The sequence below is a fragment of the Mastomys coucha genome, unplaced genomic scaffold (genome assembly GCF_008632895.1).
Source record: "Mastomys coucha isolate ucsf_1 unplaced genomic scaffold, UCSF_Mcou_1 pScaffold20, whole genome shotgun sequence".
In the NCBI taxonomy this organism is placed as follows: domain Eukaryota; kingdom Metazoa; phylum Chordata; class Mammalia; order Rodentia; family Muridae; genus Mastomys; species Mastomys coucha.
In genome coordinates, this window is record NW_022196903.1 from 35099200 (window position 1) to 35122309 (window position 23110).

General features: G+C 44.4%; 1 protein-coding gene across 1 annotated transcript in view; it reads left to right on the plus strand.

Moving 5' to 3' along the window:
- Tmem178b (transmembrane protein 178B) overlaps nucleotides 1-23110 on the plus strand; it is a 374345-nt gene that overhangs the window by 112899 nt on the left and 238336 nt on the right. The window contains exon 2 of the mRNA XM_031381640.1: nucleotides 6346-6459. Coding sequence (XP_031237500.1) covers nucleotides 6346-6459 — 114 coding nt within the window. The remainder of the gene's footprint in view (nucleotides 1-6345; nucleotides 6460-23110) is intronic.

The window sequence follows — 23110 nt, forward strand, 5'->3', positions numbered from 1 at the left end:
GGGTTTGAGTTTCTGTCACTTTCTGAGGTAGGGTCTTACTATGCAGCCTTGGCTGTCTTGGAACTCACTATGTAGATCAGGCATGCTGGCCTTGAGCTCACAAAAACCCACCTGCCTCTACCTTCTGAGTGCTAGAGTTAAATGCATAGACCACCACACCAAACCCAGTTTCTCTCTCTCTCTCTCTCTCTCTCTCTCTCTCCCCTCTCTTCCTCTCTCTCCCTCTCCCTCTCCCTCTCCTCCCCCTCTTTCTCTCTTTCTCTCCCTCTCCTCCCCCTCTCTCTCCCTCTCCCTCTTCCCCCCTCTTCCTCTCCCTTCCTCTTCCTCTCCCTCCTCTCCCTCTCCTTCTCCCTCTCCCTCTCTCTTTCTCTCTCTCTCTCTTTCTCTCTCTCCCTCCATCCCTCCCTTTTCCTCTCCCTCTCCCTCTCCTTTCCCTCTTCCCTAACACCTACTTTCATTTTTTGGTAATAACTACTGTAACAGGTATAAGATGATGTTTCATGGAGGTCTTGATGTGACTTTCTCCTTATGATTAGTCATACAGAACCTTTTTTATGCACTTGCTGATCATTTGAATGCCTTCTTTGGTGAAATGGCACTTATTTCTTTACCCATCCTAAAATCAGGTGTTTTGTTTTGGTGTGTGTGTGTGTATGTGTGTGTGTTTGAGTAAAATTGTCTTTAAAAAAATTCTCTTCAGTTTCTTATTGGAGTGTTTTGTGTCTTGCTGGGACTCTGGTCTATAGGCATGAAGGCCATGACAGAGGTCACAGCAGAGGTTGGAGGTAGAAGGCTGCAGTTTGAGCCTCACTGGCCTGTTATCCCCTCCAGTATGGCTTCTTAAAGACCTTAGAGTCTCTGGGCTGGAAAGCAAGTGTAGGTGAATGCATCTTTGCCCTCCTATCCTGATGAGGCTTCTGGCCTTGCAGATAGCCCCTCTGTAACATTCACTGCAGGGAAACCTGCCTGTAGCCAGAAGCTCATGTTTTGGGCACACGTATTGGGTACCCAGATGGTGCCTGTATTTATGAAGCCCAGCACACTGACAGGACCTGCAGACACATGTGTAAATATTTTGCCTTTCTTTTTAGGCAATATTTGAATCTTTCCAATTTAATTGCTGTCAAAGGCAGGATGCTTACAATCTCTGAAGCAAAGCAAACAGTGAGGCCTTCCAGGGGTGCTGTTCCTGCTGCTCCAGCCTGACTCTGGCCACCACCTGTATGGATTAGACCTTTGTTTCTTGCTCTTGCTGAGTGCCATGAAGCCTTTCCTCTTGTGGGCTGATTGTACTACAGGTGGAGGGGCCATGGGGGCAACAGCTCATTTCAGCTCTCCTGTAACCTGTAGCGGTTTGTTGGGTCTGTGTTGAGGCTGAGAGAATCAGACCTCGGCTAAGAAATCAGTCACTCTTCTTAGACATCCGTGACAGGCACCAATCTGGTCGTCATGAATGGCATCTGGTTTTGTGCTCCAAGACTGGGTCCAGAGAACATTTTGTTTGATTTTTAAATTATTGCATGTAAGGCTACAGTTAGCTCACATAGTTTTGTATATGTTTGTGTGTGTGATTTTGTGTTTGTGTTTATATGCACATGTGTGTGTACATGAGTGTGCAAATTAGATAAGAGCAGTCCTTCTGGCAAGGGGGTTCCCCTCTCTTGCCCACCAGAGAGGTCAGGGTTTCACAAAGAGAACAGCACTGGCTTTAGGCACACAGGTACCCTGAGAGTTCTGCGGTACAGACCACAACCTACCCCACCATAGTGGGTCAACCCACTTCTGGGAATTCTTATTTTAGTCATCTGTTTTTTTATATCAGCTTCTGCTCTTTTCTTTTCCACTCCTTCACCTCAGCAAAAAAAAAAAAAAACCCCACTGACCTACATTTGCCAAGTATACAGAGGCGTCGATCTGTGATTCCTTTTGCCTCATTGTGATTGGCAAGCTTCTCTCCCTTTGTTCAGATAGGGGGCATGCTATGTAGTCTCTCAGAGTTCTGTAGCAATCACCCCCTTTCATCCATCATGTGTTAATTTACCCTAATTATTTTAAATCCCTGCTTGTAATGAATTCAGCTGGACTCTGTACCTTGTGGCCTCCCAAGGGCTACCTTGTGTTAGTCCTGCATGTCTTCAGAGTGCATGGTATTGGCATGTGCCTCGTGCTGGAGGCAGTGGAGATAAAGATGCGTGGATAAGACCATAAGTATCCTTGCCCTTGAGAAATGCAAAATATAGGGAGGAGAGAGTCGTGTAAACAGATCACAGGTAATGGTGTCTTCCCTGCCAGAGAAGGTGGAGGGGAGGAAAAGTGAGCCCAGCACCCAATAGCAGTGTCTTCTTGATAGGAAGGGATAGTTTTGCTGGGAAATTGCCATGTGAGTGTCCTCTCAGGGTTACTCAGGGTCATCAAACTCCTGTGATGGAGTACATGGTCACGTTTTCTTTATATGACATTGGGGAGGGAGGGTATAGGTGAATGGAGGGAGGCTCTGGGAAGATTACCCTGAGCTCTAATTCTGGACAAGTCACATAATCTCATTCCACCACTTTCTTGCCATTTGTAAAGCAGAGAGACGATTGCTAGTAGTGTAATATACTCAATGACGCCATTGGAGCACTATCTCCATCAGAGTTGTTGGGACACGTTCAGAATCCAGGAATGGGCTCAAATATGTTAAAAATGCTATTTCCCCCAGCTTTCAGAGAGCCTGGATAAGGTGTCTCAGTTGTTTATCCCGGGGGTTCTGTATATGTGCCTGTGTGTGCTGACATATGTAAGGTTGGCTACCATGTAAGTGTGCTGTTAGCTAAGCTAGGTTATTTTTGTCATATATCATCCAGTGACGAGGACATGTTTTGAAAAATCTATCCTTAGGAAATTTTGATCTGTTTTATGAATTTTATAGTGTGTTTACATGAACTAGGATTGCCATGACATTAGACACCAACAGGTACTATTATCTTAAGGGATCTCCATCCTGTCTGTGGCCTGGCTTTGTCTGAAGCCCTGTGTTGCATATCACTTTATTAGGACAGCTGCAATGGAGAAAGACAAGATCCAGGGACGTTTTCGAAGTAAGTAGAGTTTGATGACTAGGAAGCAAGGGTCTCCCCAAGGAGGAGGTGGCTGCAGAGATGATGTAGACAGAGGGGGAGATGATACTATTAATAGATAGTATTCAATTAAAGTGCATGAGGTGTAGATTTGAGTTGAGACAGTGGGGACTGTCTAGTAGGTACATTTTCTAGACCAGTCAGGAGAGGAGGACAGGCTGAGGTATGAGGAGGTAAGTTGGGGAGGTGGCGAGGAATGCCAGGACATGGAAGAAGCCACAGGAGCTTTGTAGGTTTAACCAGAGTTAGAGGGGCTGAAAACAGAGGTATAGGGAAAGAGCATATACCACAATCCTGAACTTTTTCTCCGGATAGAGGCTGTCCTGTTAGAGGAATGTCCGCCAATAACTGGCAACTGGGCAATTGTCCAAATATGATTTACAATAAGGCATCGGTTTCACAAGGCTTTCTGTAAATTATTGCACTCCGCCAATTGCCAAGCTCCCTGCTGACAGTGGGCCAGGGGGTCAAACAATTCAATCAGGTGCCACCAGTTATAAATTGAAAATCAGTGGGGTGCAAAATGGATTACTATCAAAATCCATTCAGGTGAAAAAACCAAATATCAAAACCCCTAACCTTTAAAAACCCACCCCTTTCCTGATTCTTCACATTGCCCAGACACTAAGTTTTTAATATCCACCAGATAAGCAAACATCAATAGAAACTCGAGGAGGCTGAAAGTGAGGAGGGAGGCAGCCCTATCTGGCCTCCTATTGAGGACTTGAAAAACGTGGTAGGTTCCAGACTTAATCCCCTGGCAATTCTGTTAGATTCCAAGCAGTCCTCAAGACAAGACAAGAACCACCTGGAAGCTTTAATGTTGCAGCCAGGTTCTAGCATGTGGGCTCTGTGTATCTGGGCTTAAGTGTGAAAAGATGTCTTTCTAGCAAGTTCCTATGGGATGCTCATGCTGCTGGTGCTGGGGTAACCTTTAAGGATCTCTGCCCTAAGATGTAGGAACAGTTTGGCAATTTGAGTAGCACAGCAAGCTGATTAATAGTTACTAACATTATTTCTTTTATTTTTGAGGTTATAATTTAAGTACACCATTTCCCCTGTCCCCTTCCTCCTTCCAAACCCTCTCATACACCCTTTCTTACTTTCTGGTCTCATTAATTGGTGTTACATGCTTGTACGTGTAAGTATGTACATATATATTCCTAAATATAACCTGCTCAGTCTGTATAATGTTACTTGCAAGTATGTATGTTTCGAGGGCTGAGCATTTAGTATTGGATAACTAGTTGGTGTGCTCTTCCATGGGTAAGACTATTTCTTCCGTGCTCAGCATTCTTTAGTTGTCTGCAGTTGTTTGTGTAGGGTTGAAGTTTTCCTGAATCCACTTGTACTGGCTGGTTTTGTGTGCCAACTTGACACAGGTTGGAGTTATCACAGAGTAGGGAGTTTCAGTTGGGGAAGTGCCTCCATGAGATCCAGCTGTGGGGCATTTTCTCAATAGTGATCAAGGGGGTAGGGCCCCTTGTGGGTGGTGGCATCCATGGGCTGGAAGTCTTGGGTTCTATAAGAGAGCAGGCTGAGCAAGCCAGGGGAAGCAAGCCAGTAAGGAACATCCCTCCATGGCCTCTGCATTAGATCCTGCTTCCTGACCTGCTTGAGTTTCAGTCCTGGCTTCTTTTGGTGACGAACAGCAGTGTGGAAGTAAGCTGAATAAACCTTTTTCTACCCAACTTGTTTCTTGGTCATGATGTTTGTGCAGGAAGAGAAACCCTGACCAAGACACCACTTAAGCATGTCTGTTGTTCTTGCTCAACTCACGATTGATTAGGCATTCACGTTGGTGAAACTTTATGGGTGTGGCTTCTGACATCACTAGGAGACAGGGTCTCACAGCAAACTTGCCAGTTCTCTGGCCTTTACAATCTTTCTTCCCTCTATCTCAAAATATTCCCTGAGCCCTAGTTATGGTAGCTGTTTTATAGATGTATCTATTTGGATTGGGTCCACAGCTCTATATTTTGATTGGCTATAATTTTCTGTAATGATGTCTGTTTCAAAGAGAACTTTCCCTGATGAGGGGTGAGGACTACACTTATCTGTGGGCTTAAGAACAAATATTTAGAATGTAGCTAGGGAGTATGCTGGACCAGATACTGAGTCTGTGGTTGGGCCACAATTTTGTTTAAAAAACTGGAGAAGAAAATTGTTTCTAAGAAATCCAGACTGATTTCAAAGCCTTGTGTGAGGTTAGGGGGAGAGGGTGAGAAAAAGGAAGGCAGCCTTCCCATCCTATCCCATTCTTAGGAGATTAGGCACTGAAAGCACAAATAATACCATTAGGGCTAAAGCTAGCTCTCTGTCCTGTGTGGAAACAAAATTATTTGACTGCAAATTCCTATTGAATTTGAAGTTTTGTGTGTGTGTGTGTGTGTGTGTGTGTGTGTGTGTGTGCACGTGTGTGTGTTTGTATGTAGTTGTGTGTGTACATGCATAGGTATGCAAAAGGTCACCCTCAATATTATTGATAAGTATTGTTCCACAAGTGCCATCAACCTTTTAAAACTTGAAAGTAGATTTTCTTAAGGGTAGGTATTCATGGACACCACTTTTTTTTTAAAGCTTCTAATAGTCTGCATTTTGAATCTTCCAGTCTATGCATGAACCCAGAGATGCTTTTTTAAGTCAACTTTATCTGATTGTAGCTTTACTCTCTTGTTCTTTTTGAGTCAAGCTTTTTACTCAGTACAAACTATAGCTATCATCAGGTCCAACATGAAACACGTCTCTTTCTTCAGGATGGATACCTGGATCCCAGGATGCTGAAGACATGGTGTGGTAGTTTGAATAGGAATGGCCTGCATAGACTCATGTGTGAATACTTGGCCCGTAGGGAGTGGTACTATTAGGAGGTATGGCCTTGGAGTAGGTATGGCCTTGTTGGAGGAAATGGGGGTGGGGTGGGCTTTGAGGTCTCATATGCTCAAGCTATGCCTAATGTGGCACCCAGTCTCCTTTTGCTACATTTGGATCAAGATGTAGAACTCTCAGCACCATGTCTGCCTGCATACCTCCGTGCTTCTTGACATGATGCCAATGGACTAAACCTCTGAAACTGGAAGCCAGTCCCAATTACATGTTTGTTTGTTTGTTTGTTTGTTTTAAATAAGAGTTGCCGTGATTGTAGTGTCTCTTTACAGCAATAAAAAACCCTAAGATGGGCAGTCCCTGCCTCATTCACACTGGGCTTTCTAATCCTCTCTTCCAGGAGAAATTGAGAGATGCACGTACATCAAGTACCACTACTCCTCAGCAACCATCCCTAGGAACCTCACATTCAACATCACCAAGACCATTCGCCAGGATGAGTGGCATGCCCTGCGTAAGTGCAACTGTGTCTCTTTGGCTGTGACTGTGCTATGATGTCATTTGGAGGGCTTGGTGTGTGGGGGGGTGGTTCACATACATTCTGAGATCTTTGGCTCCTCTCAGAACACTGGCAGAATCTACTATCTATGAGAACCCACATCTATGGGTCAGAATTGCCTGAGTTAGTTCTGACTGCATTGTAGATTTGTGGAATTTGTTTTAGATTTTTAAAAGACCAAACCAACCAACCAAAACTCAAACCACTATAGTAAGTGATCTTAATTCATTCTCCTGGTAGGCATTTGAAATTTCACCTACCTGATGGGATATGCTCTTGGGACTTGACTCTAGCACATCTCAATTTGCTTGAAATCCTATTGTGGCAACCTGCAGTCCCTTGTGTTGTTGTTTGTAAAGGGTGAGGGATGCTCATGGGTTCAGGCTCTATCTAGGGGATTTTCACCTACGTGGAGTTCATTAAGCGGGAGGGTCTGGCTCTGCATACAAGCTTCTGTGTGCCTTCAAATGATAACAGCTGGACTCAACAAAGAGCAGAATATCTGTGCCCATTAGTTTGGGAATTTCTGGTCTAGAGATCCTTAGAGACTTACATGATGAGAGAGTTACTTAATGAGCAAACAGAGCCAGTTATTTTTACTTCTTCTCCATGGGAATCCACTGCCTGTCTGTGGCAAGAGAGCTCTCTCACTTGTGGCTGGTTCCATTCTTCATGTTGACCTGTCTGCCCTGTGAGAAAGCATGGTATACTTCTATTGGGTTTGTCAGACACTCTTCCTACATCATTTTTTTCACCCAACATCTAAAGGGTTAGATCAGATTATAATTCCATAAACATGAGCTTTTTTAAAATCATGCCCTGATAGTCAGGCTCCTTACAAACTCTGAAGAAGGCAGTTCTTTAGGCTAGAACATTCTTCTTATCTTCATCATTATCTTCTTGCCTTGTTTGTCATTGCTTGTGTGGAACCCACTAACTGTAGTCCACTCTTTGGCTTGACTTTAAGCAGCCACAGTTAGGGGTGGGGAATGTTGATGTGAAAGAGAGGAAGCAAAATTAAGATAGAACATTTTCTGGTTTCAGGAGGAAAACCACACAAAAAAATGTGTATCCAGATGATGGCCTCTCATTGCTTCTGGTTTGTGATGACAGAGCAGGGGCCAGAGAGTGGCCCTGAAAACCATACTGTTGCTACTTCAGAGGCACTAAGTAGCATGTGAGAACTGAGAGCTAATGTTCAAAGAGTGTTCCCATGTGCTAGCCATCGAGCTAAGTATATCACATACATATTTAATTTTAATGTGGGATTAGCCTTAGAGACTCTAGTAATCAGGGTGATTAATTTCTTTTGGATGGTAGGCATGGAAGACTCCAAATAAAGAAATATATGGCGATAATTTCTGATTTCTCACAATCCACCAGTCTAGTATAGTCACTTAAAGGGATCCTCAAGGTGCATAAGTCTTGTTGATTAGTCACACAAGTATAATAGATTCTGGGACTCATAGTAAGATTCAGAATCTAAGAGGAAAAAAGTTATTGACATTCCCAATTCAAATGAACTCAATCTGATGGAAGTTGCTGGGGTTCCCTATATACCAGGCATATACTGGATAACAAGGTCATGCCTCGTTTAAGGAGCTGGAGTCTAGGAGTGGAGAAAGATGGGGTTTAGAGAGAGACATTCACAAAGCAAATAATTACAAGGCAATGTGATAATTACAGCGTAGTAGAACTGCCTCAAGCAATTAAAGTAGTTTGTGGGTATTTTTTTTTTTCTCCCAGCCAGAAGGAGAATGATTTCAGTGTAAACTGCAGCCACTTTAAGGGAAGCCTGGTGAAGTCCATTGGCTGTGGCCATGGTAGATGTCTAGAGTCACAAGAGAACTTCCATCATGCCGTCCTTGGAAGTGTACTGCAGGGCATCAGCCAAGATAGAGAGCTTTGTGGGGGTTCTCTTTGAACTCCCTGTGTCTCCAGGGTGCTCACTCTCCAACTGTAGTGCTGTTGGGTTTTGGGAAATCTAGCATGCAGCTTCTGGAGCCAAGCAGCGTGCCAACTTCTATTTTTAACAGATCAAAACCATTTTGACGATTGATACATGCGAGGTCTCTAGCCCGTGGTGGTGGGTGAAGTTGACGCTCCCCTTTGGTGATGGATTCATTTGCCTCTTTCATGAAGTCGCCTAATGGGCTATTAAGCTGGCAGAGAGCATTTCCTGGGTCTGACATCTATGACAGCTATTTTAAGCCAGAGGGTGAGAGAGCATCTGTCACAATTGAAGTTGGTCCTAAGCATAACTGGCAATGCCTGATGGTGGTGGGGGGGGGGGTCATGGTCTGCGTTCATGTTAATTTTCAGAGGTCGGATTTTGATGACATGAGGTAGGAAAGAGGCACAAAAACCTCTTTTGAAATAAAGTAGAAGAAATTAAACATTAGAATACTCATGGGATCAGCTCTGAAAAATGTGGGAACACTCCACCCCAACCTGATCTCTTGGGCTGGGGCTGTAGCTCCGTGATAGAGCACTTGCCTAATTAATATATACAAGCCCCTGTATTGATTATCTCTCTAACTGGAAAAATAAAACCCTCGTCAATTTTTTAATAGCACTATGTGCCTTAGTAATCTAGAAGGGGACAAAATTAAGTTCATCTGGTTATCATTTTATGATTTGACATGAATATCTTATGTTTTATAATTTTTCTCAGATAATTTCTTTTCTTAGAGGATTTTGGGGGTCGGGTGGTTGGTAACTTGTTTGTTATGAAATAACTCAACAAATACTTGAACTTCTGTTCCATTTGGGCCATACACTTTTCCCTGGGAATTTGCGTCTGGCCTGATCACTGACCCCTGTTACGGGGGATGGGGGGCATGGGGGGGGGCGGGAGGTGGAAGCTTTCAAATAGGAAAAGGCACAATTTGGCTTAAAGATACCTTATATGCTTTGAGAAGTTAACCTGACCAATAGGAAGCTTAACTGTGGGGCTCTAGGCTCTAGGCTCTTCTGTCTCACGGTGAAAGGAAAAATAACCTGTAAGGCACTGTGCTTCCAGATCCAAGTGTGGAACATGCTTACTCCATGGTTAAAGGCTGTGGGTGTTTGTGCGTGTTTACATGTGCACAAGTGAGGGGAGCAGAGGAGCAGTCTCCATGCCTCACTGTTCTGGGTGAGTTATGACAAAGGCCTAACCCTGGCTTGGATGGCAAGGGTTAGTGAGGTCTGGTAGATGTCTTTTTCTCCTCCTTACCATGGGGGATGGCAGAACTCTTTCTAGAGCGGAAACCTGTGTTCCGGGTCCACTCAAGCCTGGCTGCCCTTCGGTGTTGCTGACTCACTGTAGTCAGCCCAGGTGCGTGGCAGAGGTGAGCCAGTAGCCTCTTTGGACTGTATGTGTTCTGTCCTCCTCAGTCAGATCTCCTGCCACTTCTGGGATTGGAGCAGGATGGGACAATGTCACACTGGCTGGCCATCAAGGAGTAGACAGTGGCCTCAGAAAATGAACTTAGCAAATGCCACTGTTTGGATCAGTTGTTTGGTTCAGTGCTCTACACGTGACAGAATCTGATTACCGGTGGCCAGGGGAAGTTGGCAGGCACTGCCATGGCATTCAATGGCTATCTCCCTCCTCTTACTAGAATACACCCTGTAGAGTTTTCACAACCCAAAATTCAGTCTGAGGAGGTAGCACTTGTTTAGTGAATTCTGTGTTCCCATGTATCCCTGCCCAAAACCATGGAGACCATCCCTAATGGTCCTTTGTCCTTTGTTCTCCTGTTACTTGTCCTTTGACCTGTCCTGTCTGCTCAGTCTACTTCTGTACTTGCTCAGGGGATAACAAGGGCAGATGTGTGTGTGTGTGTGTGTGTGTGTGTGTGTGTGTGTGTGTGTACACGCATACACATGTCCATGCCTGTGTGTGTCTGAGAGGCCTGAAATAGGGACCCATCAGCTGGAGTGGGCTGGCAGAGTCACTGTGACTGAAGGTGCTTGAAGCTGCTGAGCAGACACTTGTTGGAAGATGTGAGAAGTTTGGCCTTCCTGGTCCTGACTTCTTGATTTACCTGGCAGGGACTTAGTGGCAACAGTGCCTGAGATCCTCAGTGAGAGCCCCAAGACTCAGTCAGTGTGTCTCTGAGCTCATAATTCTGTCATTCGGCTTGGTATGGGCATCTAAGATAGAGGTCTCAATTCATTGTTGGTTGCCCCTGGCAGTGAAGATCAAGGAGCTGGGACTCTACTCCTGAAATCAGATCATCTTCATTATCTTTTGAGAGGCTGAGAGGGAAGGAAAGTAGTTTCCCACCCCCACCCCCCAAAGCCGCCTCCTGTCAGAACTGAGGGTTTGACTAATTAGATTGAATGGCCACATTGCACATTTTCAGCTGGCTGGGAGGGAGCTAAGAGGAAAGGGGGAGGGGTAAAGGGAGGGAAGTGAGGAGGAATGGGGGAAGGGGAGGGAAGACAAGACATCGCTCTCTTGACTTCCTGGCCTCAGGCCACAACCATGCCCAGTGTTCACACACACTGGCCTTGAGGCCATGCCCCAGGCACACAGAATGTGACACAAGACCCAGACAAGCTATGCACACCTCTAGAGTGGGAGTCCTGCACCCTTATCCTGTGTTGCAGCCACTTAATCAGTGGGACAGAGAACATTGTGCTACAGAGTGATCCTTGTTGTGGCTAGGTGTGGAGAATGCAGAGAAAGTCCAGCCTGTATCAGAGAGGGAGGAGAGAGAGAGAGAGAAAGGAGGGAAGAGAGAGAGACAGAGATGGAAACAGAGACTTTGGATAGGAGACAAGGCATTGCAATCAACTGTTGCATAGTTCATTCCTGGGAATTGAAACATCCATCCTGGAGGGAGGAGAGAAGCTCATGCAACTTATCAGGTGTAGGGAGCAATGGATGTTACAAGACTTACTAGGTTTACATAAGCAACACCAATTTTGTCAGAAAGGAGCCCCTCCCGTTCATTAGAATTGCAAGCTACACAGGGAGGGAACTTCAGGGATGGGGTTTTGTGAGTTGTCACCTATGCAGCCATCTCCAAGTCACCTATGCTCTGCTGAGTAACTCCTTGTCTCTGCAGCTATAAGGAGCACCACAGGTAATCTCATGGGAGCACTAAGATAGACGGATGGAGCTGTCAGAGCCCTATCTGGGGTGAATGGATGTTTGTTCATTCCCCACAAACAGCAAGGCAGCATCAGCCTCAGAGCTGTCCTGTTCACAGCAGACACCAAACAGCTGCTTACTTCCTTAAAGCTCTTCTAGGTCAGCTTGGTCTTGGGGGACCAGCCCCGCCCAGGTTCATATGTGGGAAGATGCCATGAAGTGCTGCCCTTTCTGTGTAGACCGTACCTGATCTGCCTCACCTGGCCTCTTTACTCTCCTCGTTATCTGCTCTTTCTAGACTTGGACAACCTGTTTTGAGTCTCCTTCCACTCGCCCGCCCTCAGTCTTGCATTACAGGCAGTTTGCTGTCTCTCTCTGTGGCACTGGCCTTATGACCCCAGGCTTGGTTCTTTGCCCAGTGGCACCTGACTTTGCCATGGGACTTGATAGTTCAAGCCGGTCTGTTCATCTGTACATAGCTGTTCTCCATAACTTCTTCCTAGCTGGACTTCAGACTTCCACATTGCCAAGCAGGCTGGATTCCCCAGCCATCCCCGAATAGTGAAATAGATATTGTGGACCAAGGGGCTTGGGATGGAATTGTCAACAGTCATGGTTCACTACGGCTCTGGTGGGCTGTGGTGTTATGCTGTTTCCTTGGAGGAACCCAGTCTGTTGCTGTGGCTCCTTTGTAGATACAGAAACCAGGCTAGGGAGCAAGGGGCTAGCTACCTGGAGATCCATCTCTGCCTCAGAGTAATGACTCAGAATCCTGTCCTGAACTTTGGCCCTGGAGCATTTTTTTTCTCCATTTCTGTTTTTGGCTTATGTTATGTAAAGCAGCCTAATGAGGTAAACATCCCAGACATTAGCATCTTAGGTCCCCTGCAGTGTCAGCCATTTTCCTCCTCCTTCTGCTTCCTTGCCCAGCCAGTGTTAGGCTCTCACTGTGTACAATCTGTTGTGAGCTGCCTCTTGCTTGCAAGAGCAGCATCCAGAGGGGTCTTTAGGAGCAAGAAACCCTCCCTAGAATTGGGAAAGCTTGGTAGCACAAACACCCAACCAGCGGAGCCTTGCTATAGGTTGCTTGGTAACGAAAAGGCCTTGCTTTTTGCAAACCATCGCATGTCTCCTTGCCCTGGCTCCTGCAGGGAACATTGCAAACCTTTTGGGACATCCAAACAGCCTGCAGCCCAGAGGCTGCCCTGAGCCTCTTCTCCCAACACTCCTGTGGTGTTACTGCAGCAAGCCAGGCAGAGAGCAAACTCTTAATTGGACATTGCACTTAGAACCCTCCTTCCTGCAGAAACTCAAAACAGGGACATTTATTTCTTCCCTCACAGCACTCCTGCCTTCCCAGACATATCACTTCTCTGTACTTTATTCCACTTGCTTGGGATTTTTCCGGAAAGCACATCCCCTAATTTGATGATCCATTTGACCTTCCCTGGATAGCATTTTCTAAATTGACTTTTGGGGTCTGACTCAAAGAAATGAGGGGGAGAGGACTACAGTGGTATGGTGGTACATTGAATTCATTAACACACATGTAAATGCCAATTCACCTGCTTATTGAGTTGGAGTGGTAAAAGTCAATGCTGACAATGGGTTGGCAAGAGGGGGGGTTGGTTTTTGTGGGGTGGAGAAGGACAGAGGTCTGGAGTAGGAGTGGAGAGGAGCATGGTACAGTCTTCTATGTTAAAGACACCCATGTACTGAAAGAGATCTGAGACCCATTGTGTTGGCATAGCTGCGGCCTTCAAGCCACAATTCATCTGAATGTGTAGGTCCAATTTTGTGCAGGGAATTAGTCTGGCCTGGAGGCATTCTCACAGCTTCTGCAGATTGGAATTTGTTTTCTGATGGCTGAGTACACCGCTCTAGATGCCACCAGGGGGAACTGGGCACAGCCCACTGGCCTCCTTCATCTATTTGTTCATTTATACATTCAATATCCATGGAGTGCTTTCACTCTGAGAACCCCTATGTTTGGTGCTGGAGGGGACATTAAAAGGTATTCTGCTTTCCAAATTGGATGATGTATTTCTAGGTGCTGGCCAGGCAAGGAACCAACCTGCCGGACGTTTGGTGTTTATTGACTACAAAGAGTGCAAAGGACAATGTTGCCAATTTATATATATATATCATGGGTCCCAACTTTCATACTTAAACCAAGGATTCATTGTGGGGAAAATAAAAGCAAGTTTTAACACAAGACATGTCACATCACAGAGGCATGGTGTGGTATTAGAGCATGAAAACATGGGGACTGTGCAATCTGTAGGTCTTGTCCCTTTCATGGGAGCTGTCCAAGCTCTGGGTGCTGAAAAGGAAGCTCAGTAGTGTAGGTGAGTCTACCCAATCAGAGCTCAGCATCCAGTGTTGGTTGATGATAAAGTAATGAGGTAGTCCTTGGTGCTGGCTGAGTTTTGCCAACACCAAGAACAGCTCAGGAATGAAATGCTGAATCGAGGCGTCAATGTCTAAGCACACAGACTTCTGGCATCAAGGCCAGGGTGGAGACTATGAAATCATAGATGTGACTCCGGGATTCAGGATACCATGACTCATTTTCTAGGAAGGAGGCCTAGCCAAGGGGAATAAAGTCCTAGTTTTCCAAGAAACCTGGAGTAAGAGAGGGGAAAATATGCAATAGAGAATAGTAGCTAAGAGAAAACTAGGATACACAAGGCATAAAGGCCATAAAGAGATGTAAGGCCATTTAAGTAGGAGACAGAGTTCCAACAAGCACTAGGCTTGGTTATAGGATTAAGGAAAGGGGTTCTGAATATGGGTAGGACTGCAGAGAGGTATCTGGGAGATGCCAAGGCATAAAGGGTAGCAATGTTCTAATTGTGGAGTCAAAGTCTTAACCATTGGTACTGAGTCTATGACCTAGCAGTCAGTATCATCTGGACATAGAAATGCACATTTCTTGGTCCCAGACCAGACACTGAATTGGACGCTCCAGGGATGGGTGCCAGAATACTGTGTGATCTTGTAACACATCCCAGTTGGAGAACTTTTGGGCTGAAGGGCATGCTGTGGGCTGTTACGGTCAGAGGTGGCTCAGGGTGGAGGAGCCACGGGTACTGTGTGAGGTTAGGAGCTCGAGTCTGCTTTCGTGTATCCTCTGACAGGGGCTGTCTTGATGTGGGTATACAGTTCTGGAGATTTAGTTCCCATCTATCCCTGTTGTGCTTTGGATGAAACAGCACGGGTGAGGTAAAAGTGAATTTCCTTTTCTGCATTATGTGTTTAAATTACCTGGCCTCACATCTCTTGTCTTGGCTCTACAAAGTACTAAATTACTCAAGAGGCAGATCTCACTGTGGGAGCCTGGGTTGAGTTTGGGCTCTGCTGCCTCTTTAGATACTTAACCCCAGGCAAAGAGTTTTAAGTGTTTTGAACCCAGTATATGCCATCTGAAAAACCAAGGCAGTGATTTCTGTCTGGAGACTTATTATAAGGCTTAAATGAAATAAAATGATTCATGAAAGATCTCTTGGTAACCACACGAAGTCTGATGCCGACCAACATTAGAGGCTTTAATGTTGGAACCAAGGAGATACCCTAGGTGCTGAGGTCCCCGTGAGACCCAGGGGAGATGCCTCTGCAGTGGTGTCTGTCTGATTGAAGACGTTTCTGTTCTACTCAAGGCAGCCTGTGAGTGGGCTTCGCTTGCAGGAGGCTGTGTGAGTTTGTCTGTTTATGGGTTTGCTGTCTACACAGGTGTATGCATTGGGAGGTTACATCAAGTGTGTGTGGCGTGGGAGTGGGAAGTGTGTGTGGCAGCTGAGAGTGTTATTTTGTGACAGCGGCGTATTGTGAGATGAGTTTCAGAAGCAGAAAATCCTTGAGTGTTTGAGATCCTCAGTGGGATTAGTAGCAGCCCTTAATTTATCAGTTGTATCCAATAAGAATGCTGTTTAGACAACAACATGCTTCTGAGAGAAGATTTATGTACTTGGTGTCTAAAAAGCAACATTTCTGAGTTCTGAAGGCAAACACCACATGAGTGCATTTGCAGGGAAATTGCCCAGGCTCTTCAGAAAGCTCTCTTTTCCTGCTGTAGCACAGCCCCGCCTTCCAGGAGGATGTAGCCTCTTAGAGGTTCTGTGAAAAGGGGAAAGCTTGTTGCTGAGGACCATCCTGGGGGAAGTCTTGCAGGAAGTCTTGCAGGAAGTGTGCAGGTGGGTAGGTGGTTTCTCAGTGGGGAAAAGAGGCAGCTTTATTTACAGCCTCTCCCTGGGTGATCCATAGAGCTAGTCTTGGCTGTGGGCGTGGCTTCTGCACATTTGCATTGCCTAGTAAAAAAGGACCAAAACTTCAGAGAGATTGATGGCTAGCCTTGTAGATTGCCTCTGAGCTACCCATGATTAGGGGAGCAGGCGGCCTCCTGCCTCATGTTCTCCACTGTTTTTTTTTTCTCTTCTCTTCCTGGCATTTAATTTTAGTTTGAACTTGGAGGTTCATAGCAAGCCAGGAGGCCTACACAGTTCCAGGTCATTGTGCCTTCCTGAAGTAGTTGATCATGGAACAGTGGCCTAGAGGTCTGGCTTGCTTTCCTCGCCTTGCATATGTCTCAGGTTATATACCATGGGAAGTTAGTATAGAATACAGTGCGACATTCTTAGACCCCTTCAAACTCATCATTCTAATTAGCACCATCTACAGGAATCTCCTGTTGTGGTAAGTGTCTGTTCTGCCCAACATGGTAGGCACAAACCACATTTGGTCAGTGAGTTCTTGAAATGTGACTCCTTCACAAAAAAGACACAAAAGTAGGATGGAGATTCACTGGGAAGAATGGGAGGAGGCAGGGGGATGAGAGGGTAGTGGGTGTGCCTGTGAAAATAACCAAGATTTATTATACGCTAGTATACAATTGTCAAAGACTTAAAAAAGAGATATGACCACTTTAACCAAGAAACTGAGTTTTAAATTGTATTTGATCTGAGTTCATTTAAATTAAAATAGTCACAGATGGCCAGTGGCTACTGTATTAGACAGAGCCATTTCAAACGAGCAGCACTTCTATTTCTTATATGGATGCTACTTCCAAGTTTAACTTGACCATGCACGTATTAAAAGCACACTCTTGTAGGTTACTTAGATATCATTGCCCTTTGCATGGGGAGAAGAGTGGATATTTCTTTATATCGGATCCTGGGATTACAGTCTACCCTTGGGCTTCCAGTACCCACAATTCCAGAACTATCTAAGGCATTACTGTTCCTTTCTGCTGATCTTGGCTCCATGAAGGCAAAGAGAAGGAAAAGAGAGGACGATCTTACTGTCTGCCTGTGTCTGTCACAAGAAGGGTCTCTGGGAACATCCATAGAAGAAAGAAGGAAGGGGTGTTATTTTGCAAGAGAAAGAAATCTAGGCTGGGATGCATGTACCATGGCATCTACTGGAAAGCATTATCATAGGAGCGGCCATGCACACAGTCTCTGGATTCAGGCTGAAATGGCTGGGCCTCTATCCTCCCACATTGGTCATTTCTTAAATATGGGCTTTTGAAACAGGGTGCTCTGGAGCATGTGGTTCTCTACATCTGCATAATCCCTAGAGAGAGCCCAGTACTGGAGGCTGAGAGGAGTCTCCCAGGACCTGGGTAACAGGCCTATGGGTCTGCTCTGTGTCCCATTCCAGGATTTACTGTGCAAGCATCCTTGAAGACATCTTTTGAGTTTTCTAGGAAGGTATCTGAGATGGAAGCGGTAGGAAGCTTCCCATAGTTTTAGGGAGAGATGCCCTTGGACATTGAATGTAGGATGCTGTGAGTGCAGAGTCGATGCTCTTCTGCCTACCCACCCCCAGGAGCCACCCACATCATCACCCATTGCCCTTCTGTTCTCCCAATGGATCACTCCCTTCCACCTTCACCCTTCCTCCACTATGCCCGCTCCTCCAAGCCACTGCCTAATGATAGGCAATGAGCAAGCAGGCTGCATACTCTCCATCTAAGAGCTAGAACATGCAAAAGAAATAAAAGAAAGCTATTTATTTTCCACTCCTCTGTTTTTCTTCTTCATTTAATTACTGGTATCACAACAGAAGTGTTTTCTATTGCCTTTCATTGCAAATGTATCATATTGCATGTACATTCTGAGTTAAAGATGTTTTTGTGGGCTACCCTAAAAATCCAATAATCATTTATAATAGACAGGATTTCTTTGGAAATGGGTTCTGAATTCTAACTAAGTGACTCACAAATGAGGTTTCTAGAATAGAAAGCTGGAGTCTTTGCATCTTTCTACTTTCTAGGCAATTTTGCCTCTGAATGCACTTGCCATCTCCACTCTGCCTACACCTGCCTTTGTTAGGGAGGACCCCCCTCTCCCAAACTTGACACTCCCAGCCCCCTCGGTGAAAGCTGACTCCCTACTCTATGTTCTCAGCCTATAACTAGCTGCTGATACAAAAATTAATGAATGTCCCTTGGGGTGCTCTTTGTAGGCTTATATGAATGAAATCCAGAATCCCAACCAAGGAACATCAAGTGTCCTTAGTGTTAGGGATTTTTCAGTCTCTGCCTCCAGTGTCACTTCACATTGGTAAAATGAAACTAATTAATATACATTTCCCTGAGGCTCTCTGCTTGGGCACCTGGCACCAAATTAGAAACGAGCAGTTAGAGGTGTGTGTGTAAACTCCTCTGAAGCCGAGAGGCTGCTAAACACGGATGTGGAGGTGACACATTTGACTGACATCAACATCTCTATTCCATCCATCTCCCATCACACTGCTTCACTCCCAGAACTTCAGAGGCTGCCTGGTTACCATGGAATCAGGAAGTGCAATTGTACACAAGTTACCACTGCCTCCTCCAAGCTCAGGGGCATATCCTCTCAGGAGAACAGGTAGAGGGGAAGGGGAAGGTCCCTTCCAGCCAGTTGTCTGTGAGTGTGGAAGTAGTGTAATGCCAATGGCAGATTCCATGCCAGCTGCTCCCTTACCCCGTCAGTGTAGAACCCTCCACCCCACCCACCAGCTATAGCCTGGTCAGAGTCACATGACAACTATCATCCTCCTAGCCTGTGTTAGCCTAGTTCCTATCCTTAGGAAATAAAGGAAAGCTTTTCCTTTCTAGGAAGTTGAAATAATTCCTCACTGGAAGGAGTAGGGATGTCTGGCTTACAGGTAAGTGTTGAAATTCAGCTCCTTGTTTAGCATAGCTGAGAAACGTACGATTTAATAAAAAACCACTAACCCCACTCTGTTCTCTCATGAAGTAGAGGTAGAGGACTTGGGATCTTGAGTGTTTCCAAGTCCCAGTCAGAACTTTGTACCAAGGAGCTATCTATCTTTGATGGTTCTTGGAATGACTTTATGGATCTGTCCTTCATTGCTGGTGATGACTGAGGGTGTGTGGTATCCATAAGTATTAGAGGTAGTGGCCAGTGAGCCTAGAGTCTCTGAGAAGGTGAAAGAACAGGGGATATGGAATAAAGATGGTGAAGACCAGTGCCAGAGGATGATAAGCAAAATGCCATTAATGTACAGAGGAGACACAATAATAGGTCATAAGAGTAGCATTTAAAATGGACCCAAGTATAGGCCTAAATTTTTTTGCAATCCACTTTTAATAAGAGTTCAACCTCTCCTCTAGCCCACTACCCAGCGGAGGTAGTAGAAAAGAAAAGCTATTAGGATAGGGACCTGTTCAGCAATAGTTCTTTGGGGGCAAGTTTGATCTTCTTTAGCAGCAGTTCAGTTCCGTAGCAAACACCAAATATATCTCTTAGCAGCTGCAGTCTTCTAGCCAGGCAGACACCAAGGCACCAACCAGCAGCTACAGTCCAGTCCTTTCATCAAGCAGACACCAGGTAGCTATAGTTCAATCCTAAAGAAACCACCAGGCTTGCCTACTGGCCTGAGTTGAGGCCACAGAAGTAGCAAGCTGTGGCTGGAACCTCATGAGCAGTTCTTGGGTGAGTTTCTTTCAATGGTAGTGTTATCACAAGTTGAGCTCAACAGTACTGTGTACAGCAAACCAATATATGTGTATCATTAACAAAGAGTGAAGAGGAGGAGTGAACGAAACCAAGGCTCAGTGCCTGTCACCCACTCTCTGTGGGGTCATATTTATACTCCTTCATCAAGCTTCCTTTTACGTTTGCTATATCTAAACATCTTTCATCTGTCTGCTTCAGGAAAACAGTCTTTCATGTGTTTGCTTTAGCAAGACATCCTTTCACCCCTGTGCTCCAGCAAAACATCATTTGACATAACTAACTTTTCAAAAAACTAGAAGTTTCCATGTCACCCAAATACATCAATTGTTTATTCAGATAAGATGTATTGTGTTTCTACCATTTGCCAACAACTCTTGTAGACCTTGGATGGAAGAAACCACAACACTTGCACACATGAAGCTTTCTGTCTTGCATGATAATAATGATCAAATACTGAATGCTTAGTACAGATGTTCCAGGGATTCTGTTAAGTCTTTCATTTGCGTTATGTCATAGAAACACCAACTTCTATGGGGCGCCTGCTCTATCTGTTTGACACTTGAGGTTAAAGAACTCATTGAGGAGTATGAATGTATGGATGGTATGACTTCTTGATACCTTAGTACAGAATGAATGGAGGAGGCAGAACCTAGACTCTGTGAGAAGCCATCAGTGGTATCCTAAGTCTCAGATAATGTTTCTACATAGTAGCGATAAGTGAGACTTGTTTTATATGGAGACAAGGCCACCTGCTAGAGAAATTACATATAAGTAATGTGGGGAGAGCTGAGGTTCTGAGACTCATGGACAAGGTGCACACAAGCCCCTGTGGCTGTTTTGTAACTTCCTTGCAGATGTGCAGTTCCTGATTATTATATCTGAGTCGTTGTTTTATCAGTGATGCCTATAGGCAAAGAATACTAGAAACTTGTAGAACATACGTTGTTCTTGAAGTATAGGAACTAATTAGATATTTTTGTTGAGCTGATACTTCCTTGTTCATATCGGGAAATAATCTTACATTCAAATCGAACAGGCATTTGATAAGGATTGTTCCTTCCAAAACTCATGTTGATATTTTGATACTTGATTGACATTACACTAATGTTGGAAGGATGGGGCTGTTGAGAGAGATTAGATTATGATCCAATGAAGGACTTTGCCTTCCCTATGGGACTGGATTAGTTACCACACGGGTGAGTTGTTAGCTGTGTATGGTGGTCCACACTTGTAATACCTGTATTTTGGAGGCTGAGGAAGGAGGACCATAAGGCCCAGGCAAGGTTGGGCTACATAGTAAAATCCTACCTCACAATCTCTACCCAACCCCATCCCCCAAATAAAAAGGTGTGGGTTGTCCCAAAGTAAGGCTGACCCTTGATTTTTGCCTCCTTTGCACAACCACTTTGACTATGAATTGAAGTGGCATGAGACCCTCACTGGCACTGTGATCTTGGACTAGAATAATAGGATAAGCAAATCACTTCTTTACAAATTACTCAGCATCAGGCAGTCTACTATAGCAACAGAAAATCGACTAACACAAGTTTCTAAGAAATGTATGAAGCATGTAATTTTTGATCTATAAGTCTGAAGGCTGACCTTAAAAAAAAAAACCAACCCTGTTGTTAAGCAAATCCATTCCTATTCAAAAATTAGTTTTCATGTGTATTTTACTTATATAAATTAGACACACCAAGACCAAACCCTTGTTATTTATTCTTTTCTAGTCAACTGAAAAATATTAGAATTATTTGTGAAAAATGAAAGTTAACTAGTTGTTTATGAACTCAGATTTCAGGAGCCCCTCTTCTGTTTTTAAAGTGTGATTCTCACCTAGGAGTCAGAGGAAGAGTCAGTGAGGGCCTATCACTTACTCTCTGAAGGAGGGTTCTGCTGTCTGCTGTCTTCCTGGGTTGGAGCCATGAATAATTAAACATGGTCCTGGCTCCCCTTTTCTTTCTTGAGGTTAAGCTTTATAAAAATTGCATGACAAAGGATTGGCGAAGGAGTGGCTGGTATCTTCCATATCAGCTGAGGGGAACCTCCGGAGTTGTTCCTTAATATCCTGCACAGACTTCTGGGAATATGAGTCTCCCTCAGCTGTGATGAAAGCAGGGGAGATGAAGCTAGGTCTCCTCTGGATGTGTGGTTTCCCTCACCACCTTGGGCATCCTTCAGGAAGTGCATGGATGCAGCACTGTTTTCCACACTCATTACTGATCAGCCTGGTTGTCATTGTTGACCTCATCATTAAATATTTATGGGTTGCTGAGTGAAAGGCAACTGTTGAACAGATGGGGCACCCTTTTCAGAAGCCTTCCAAGACTTCTAATTCATCCTTTCCCTGGGATGGAGTCTCTCGGAGAAAGAATCTCTAAGCATGAGTTAATTGATTACGATTGGTATTGTTTGTTTGTTGGGGGGAGGAGAATACTTGATTGCACATTAAGGACTTGTGAATGTAATTTGAAAGATGCTATAGTTCTTTTGAAACATTTCCCCCTTGTAGGTCAGTATATAAAGTATATATAGTTTCTGACTAGAATTTAACTTGGGGGTCCAATAATGTGTGTGTGTGTGTGTGTGTGTGTGTGTGTGTGTGTGTGTGTGTGTGTGAGTGTGTGTGTGAAGTGAATAAGACTTGAAATCCTACAGACTAAGGCTGAGTTAGTTGAAGAGCTATGAAGGAGCTTGAAATGTAATAGTAAATCCAGTTAATTTTGGAAAGAAGGAGGGCATCTGAGACAGGTGTCATCCTTAAATGCCACTCTGGACTGAAGCATTTAACCATCATTTGAATCTTTTGCATTTCTCTGTCCAGTCCTTCCCTACAGACTTAACCCAGCCACAGGTCCACTGAGTAGGGGGAAAAGCCTCTCCCTCCTCCTTGTTATCATCACATCTCTGCATCTCTTATATTATCACTTTCTTCCTCCATCATCTTGCTTATCACAATTACCAATTAAGACATGATTATTATGGAAAAACTTAATGGAAAAATATAAAAAAAGAGGAAAAAGAGCCACCCAACTTGTTACCATCAATCAATAAATAACTGCTATGGAGTAGATTCTTTGCATTTTTTCCTGTAGTACAAATATTTCATATATGATTTTATAACCCATATATTATTTATAATTATAAGAAAAAAATTTCCCTTGCTATTAAGGCTTTTCATAAACATAATTTTAATGGCATCACAATATTCTACCATATGGATACCCATAACTTATTTAGCCTTTCCTATAAAGTTAAATGTTTAAATGTTAGCTACTTCTAAACAACTATAATGTTACAGTGATAATTTTCATGAATAAATGGTTATGTTTCTGATAATTTGTTTAGAATAAATGCTGAGAATAAGTACAATTGGGTCAAAATATAGAAACTAATGTTAGGTTAATTAATTTTTTTAGATTTGTTTTATGCACGTGAATGTTTTACCTATATGTATGTGTGCAGGATGTGTATGCTTCATGTCTACGGAGGTCAGAAAAGGGCATGATGGATGCCCTGGAACTAGAGTTATGGATGGCAGTCAGCCACCATGTGG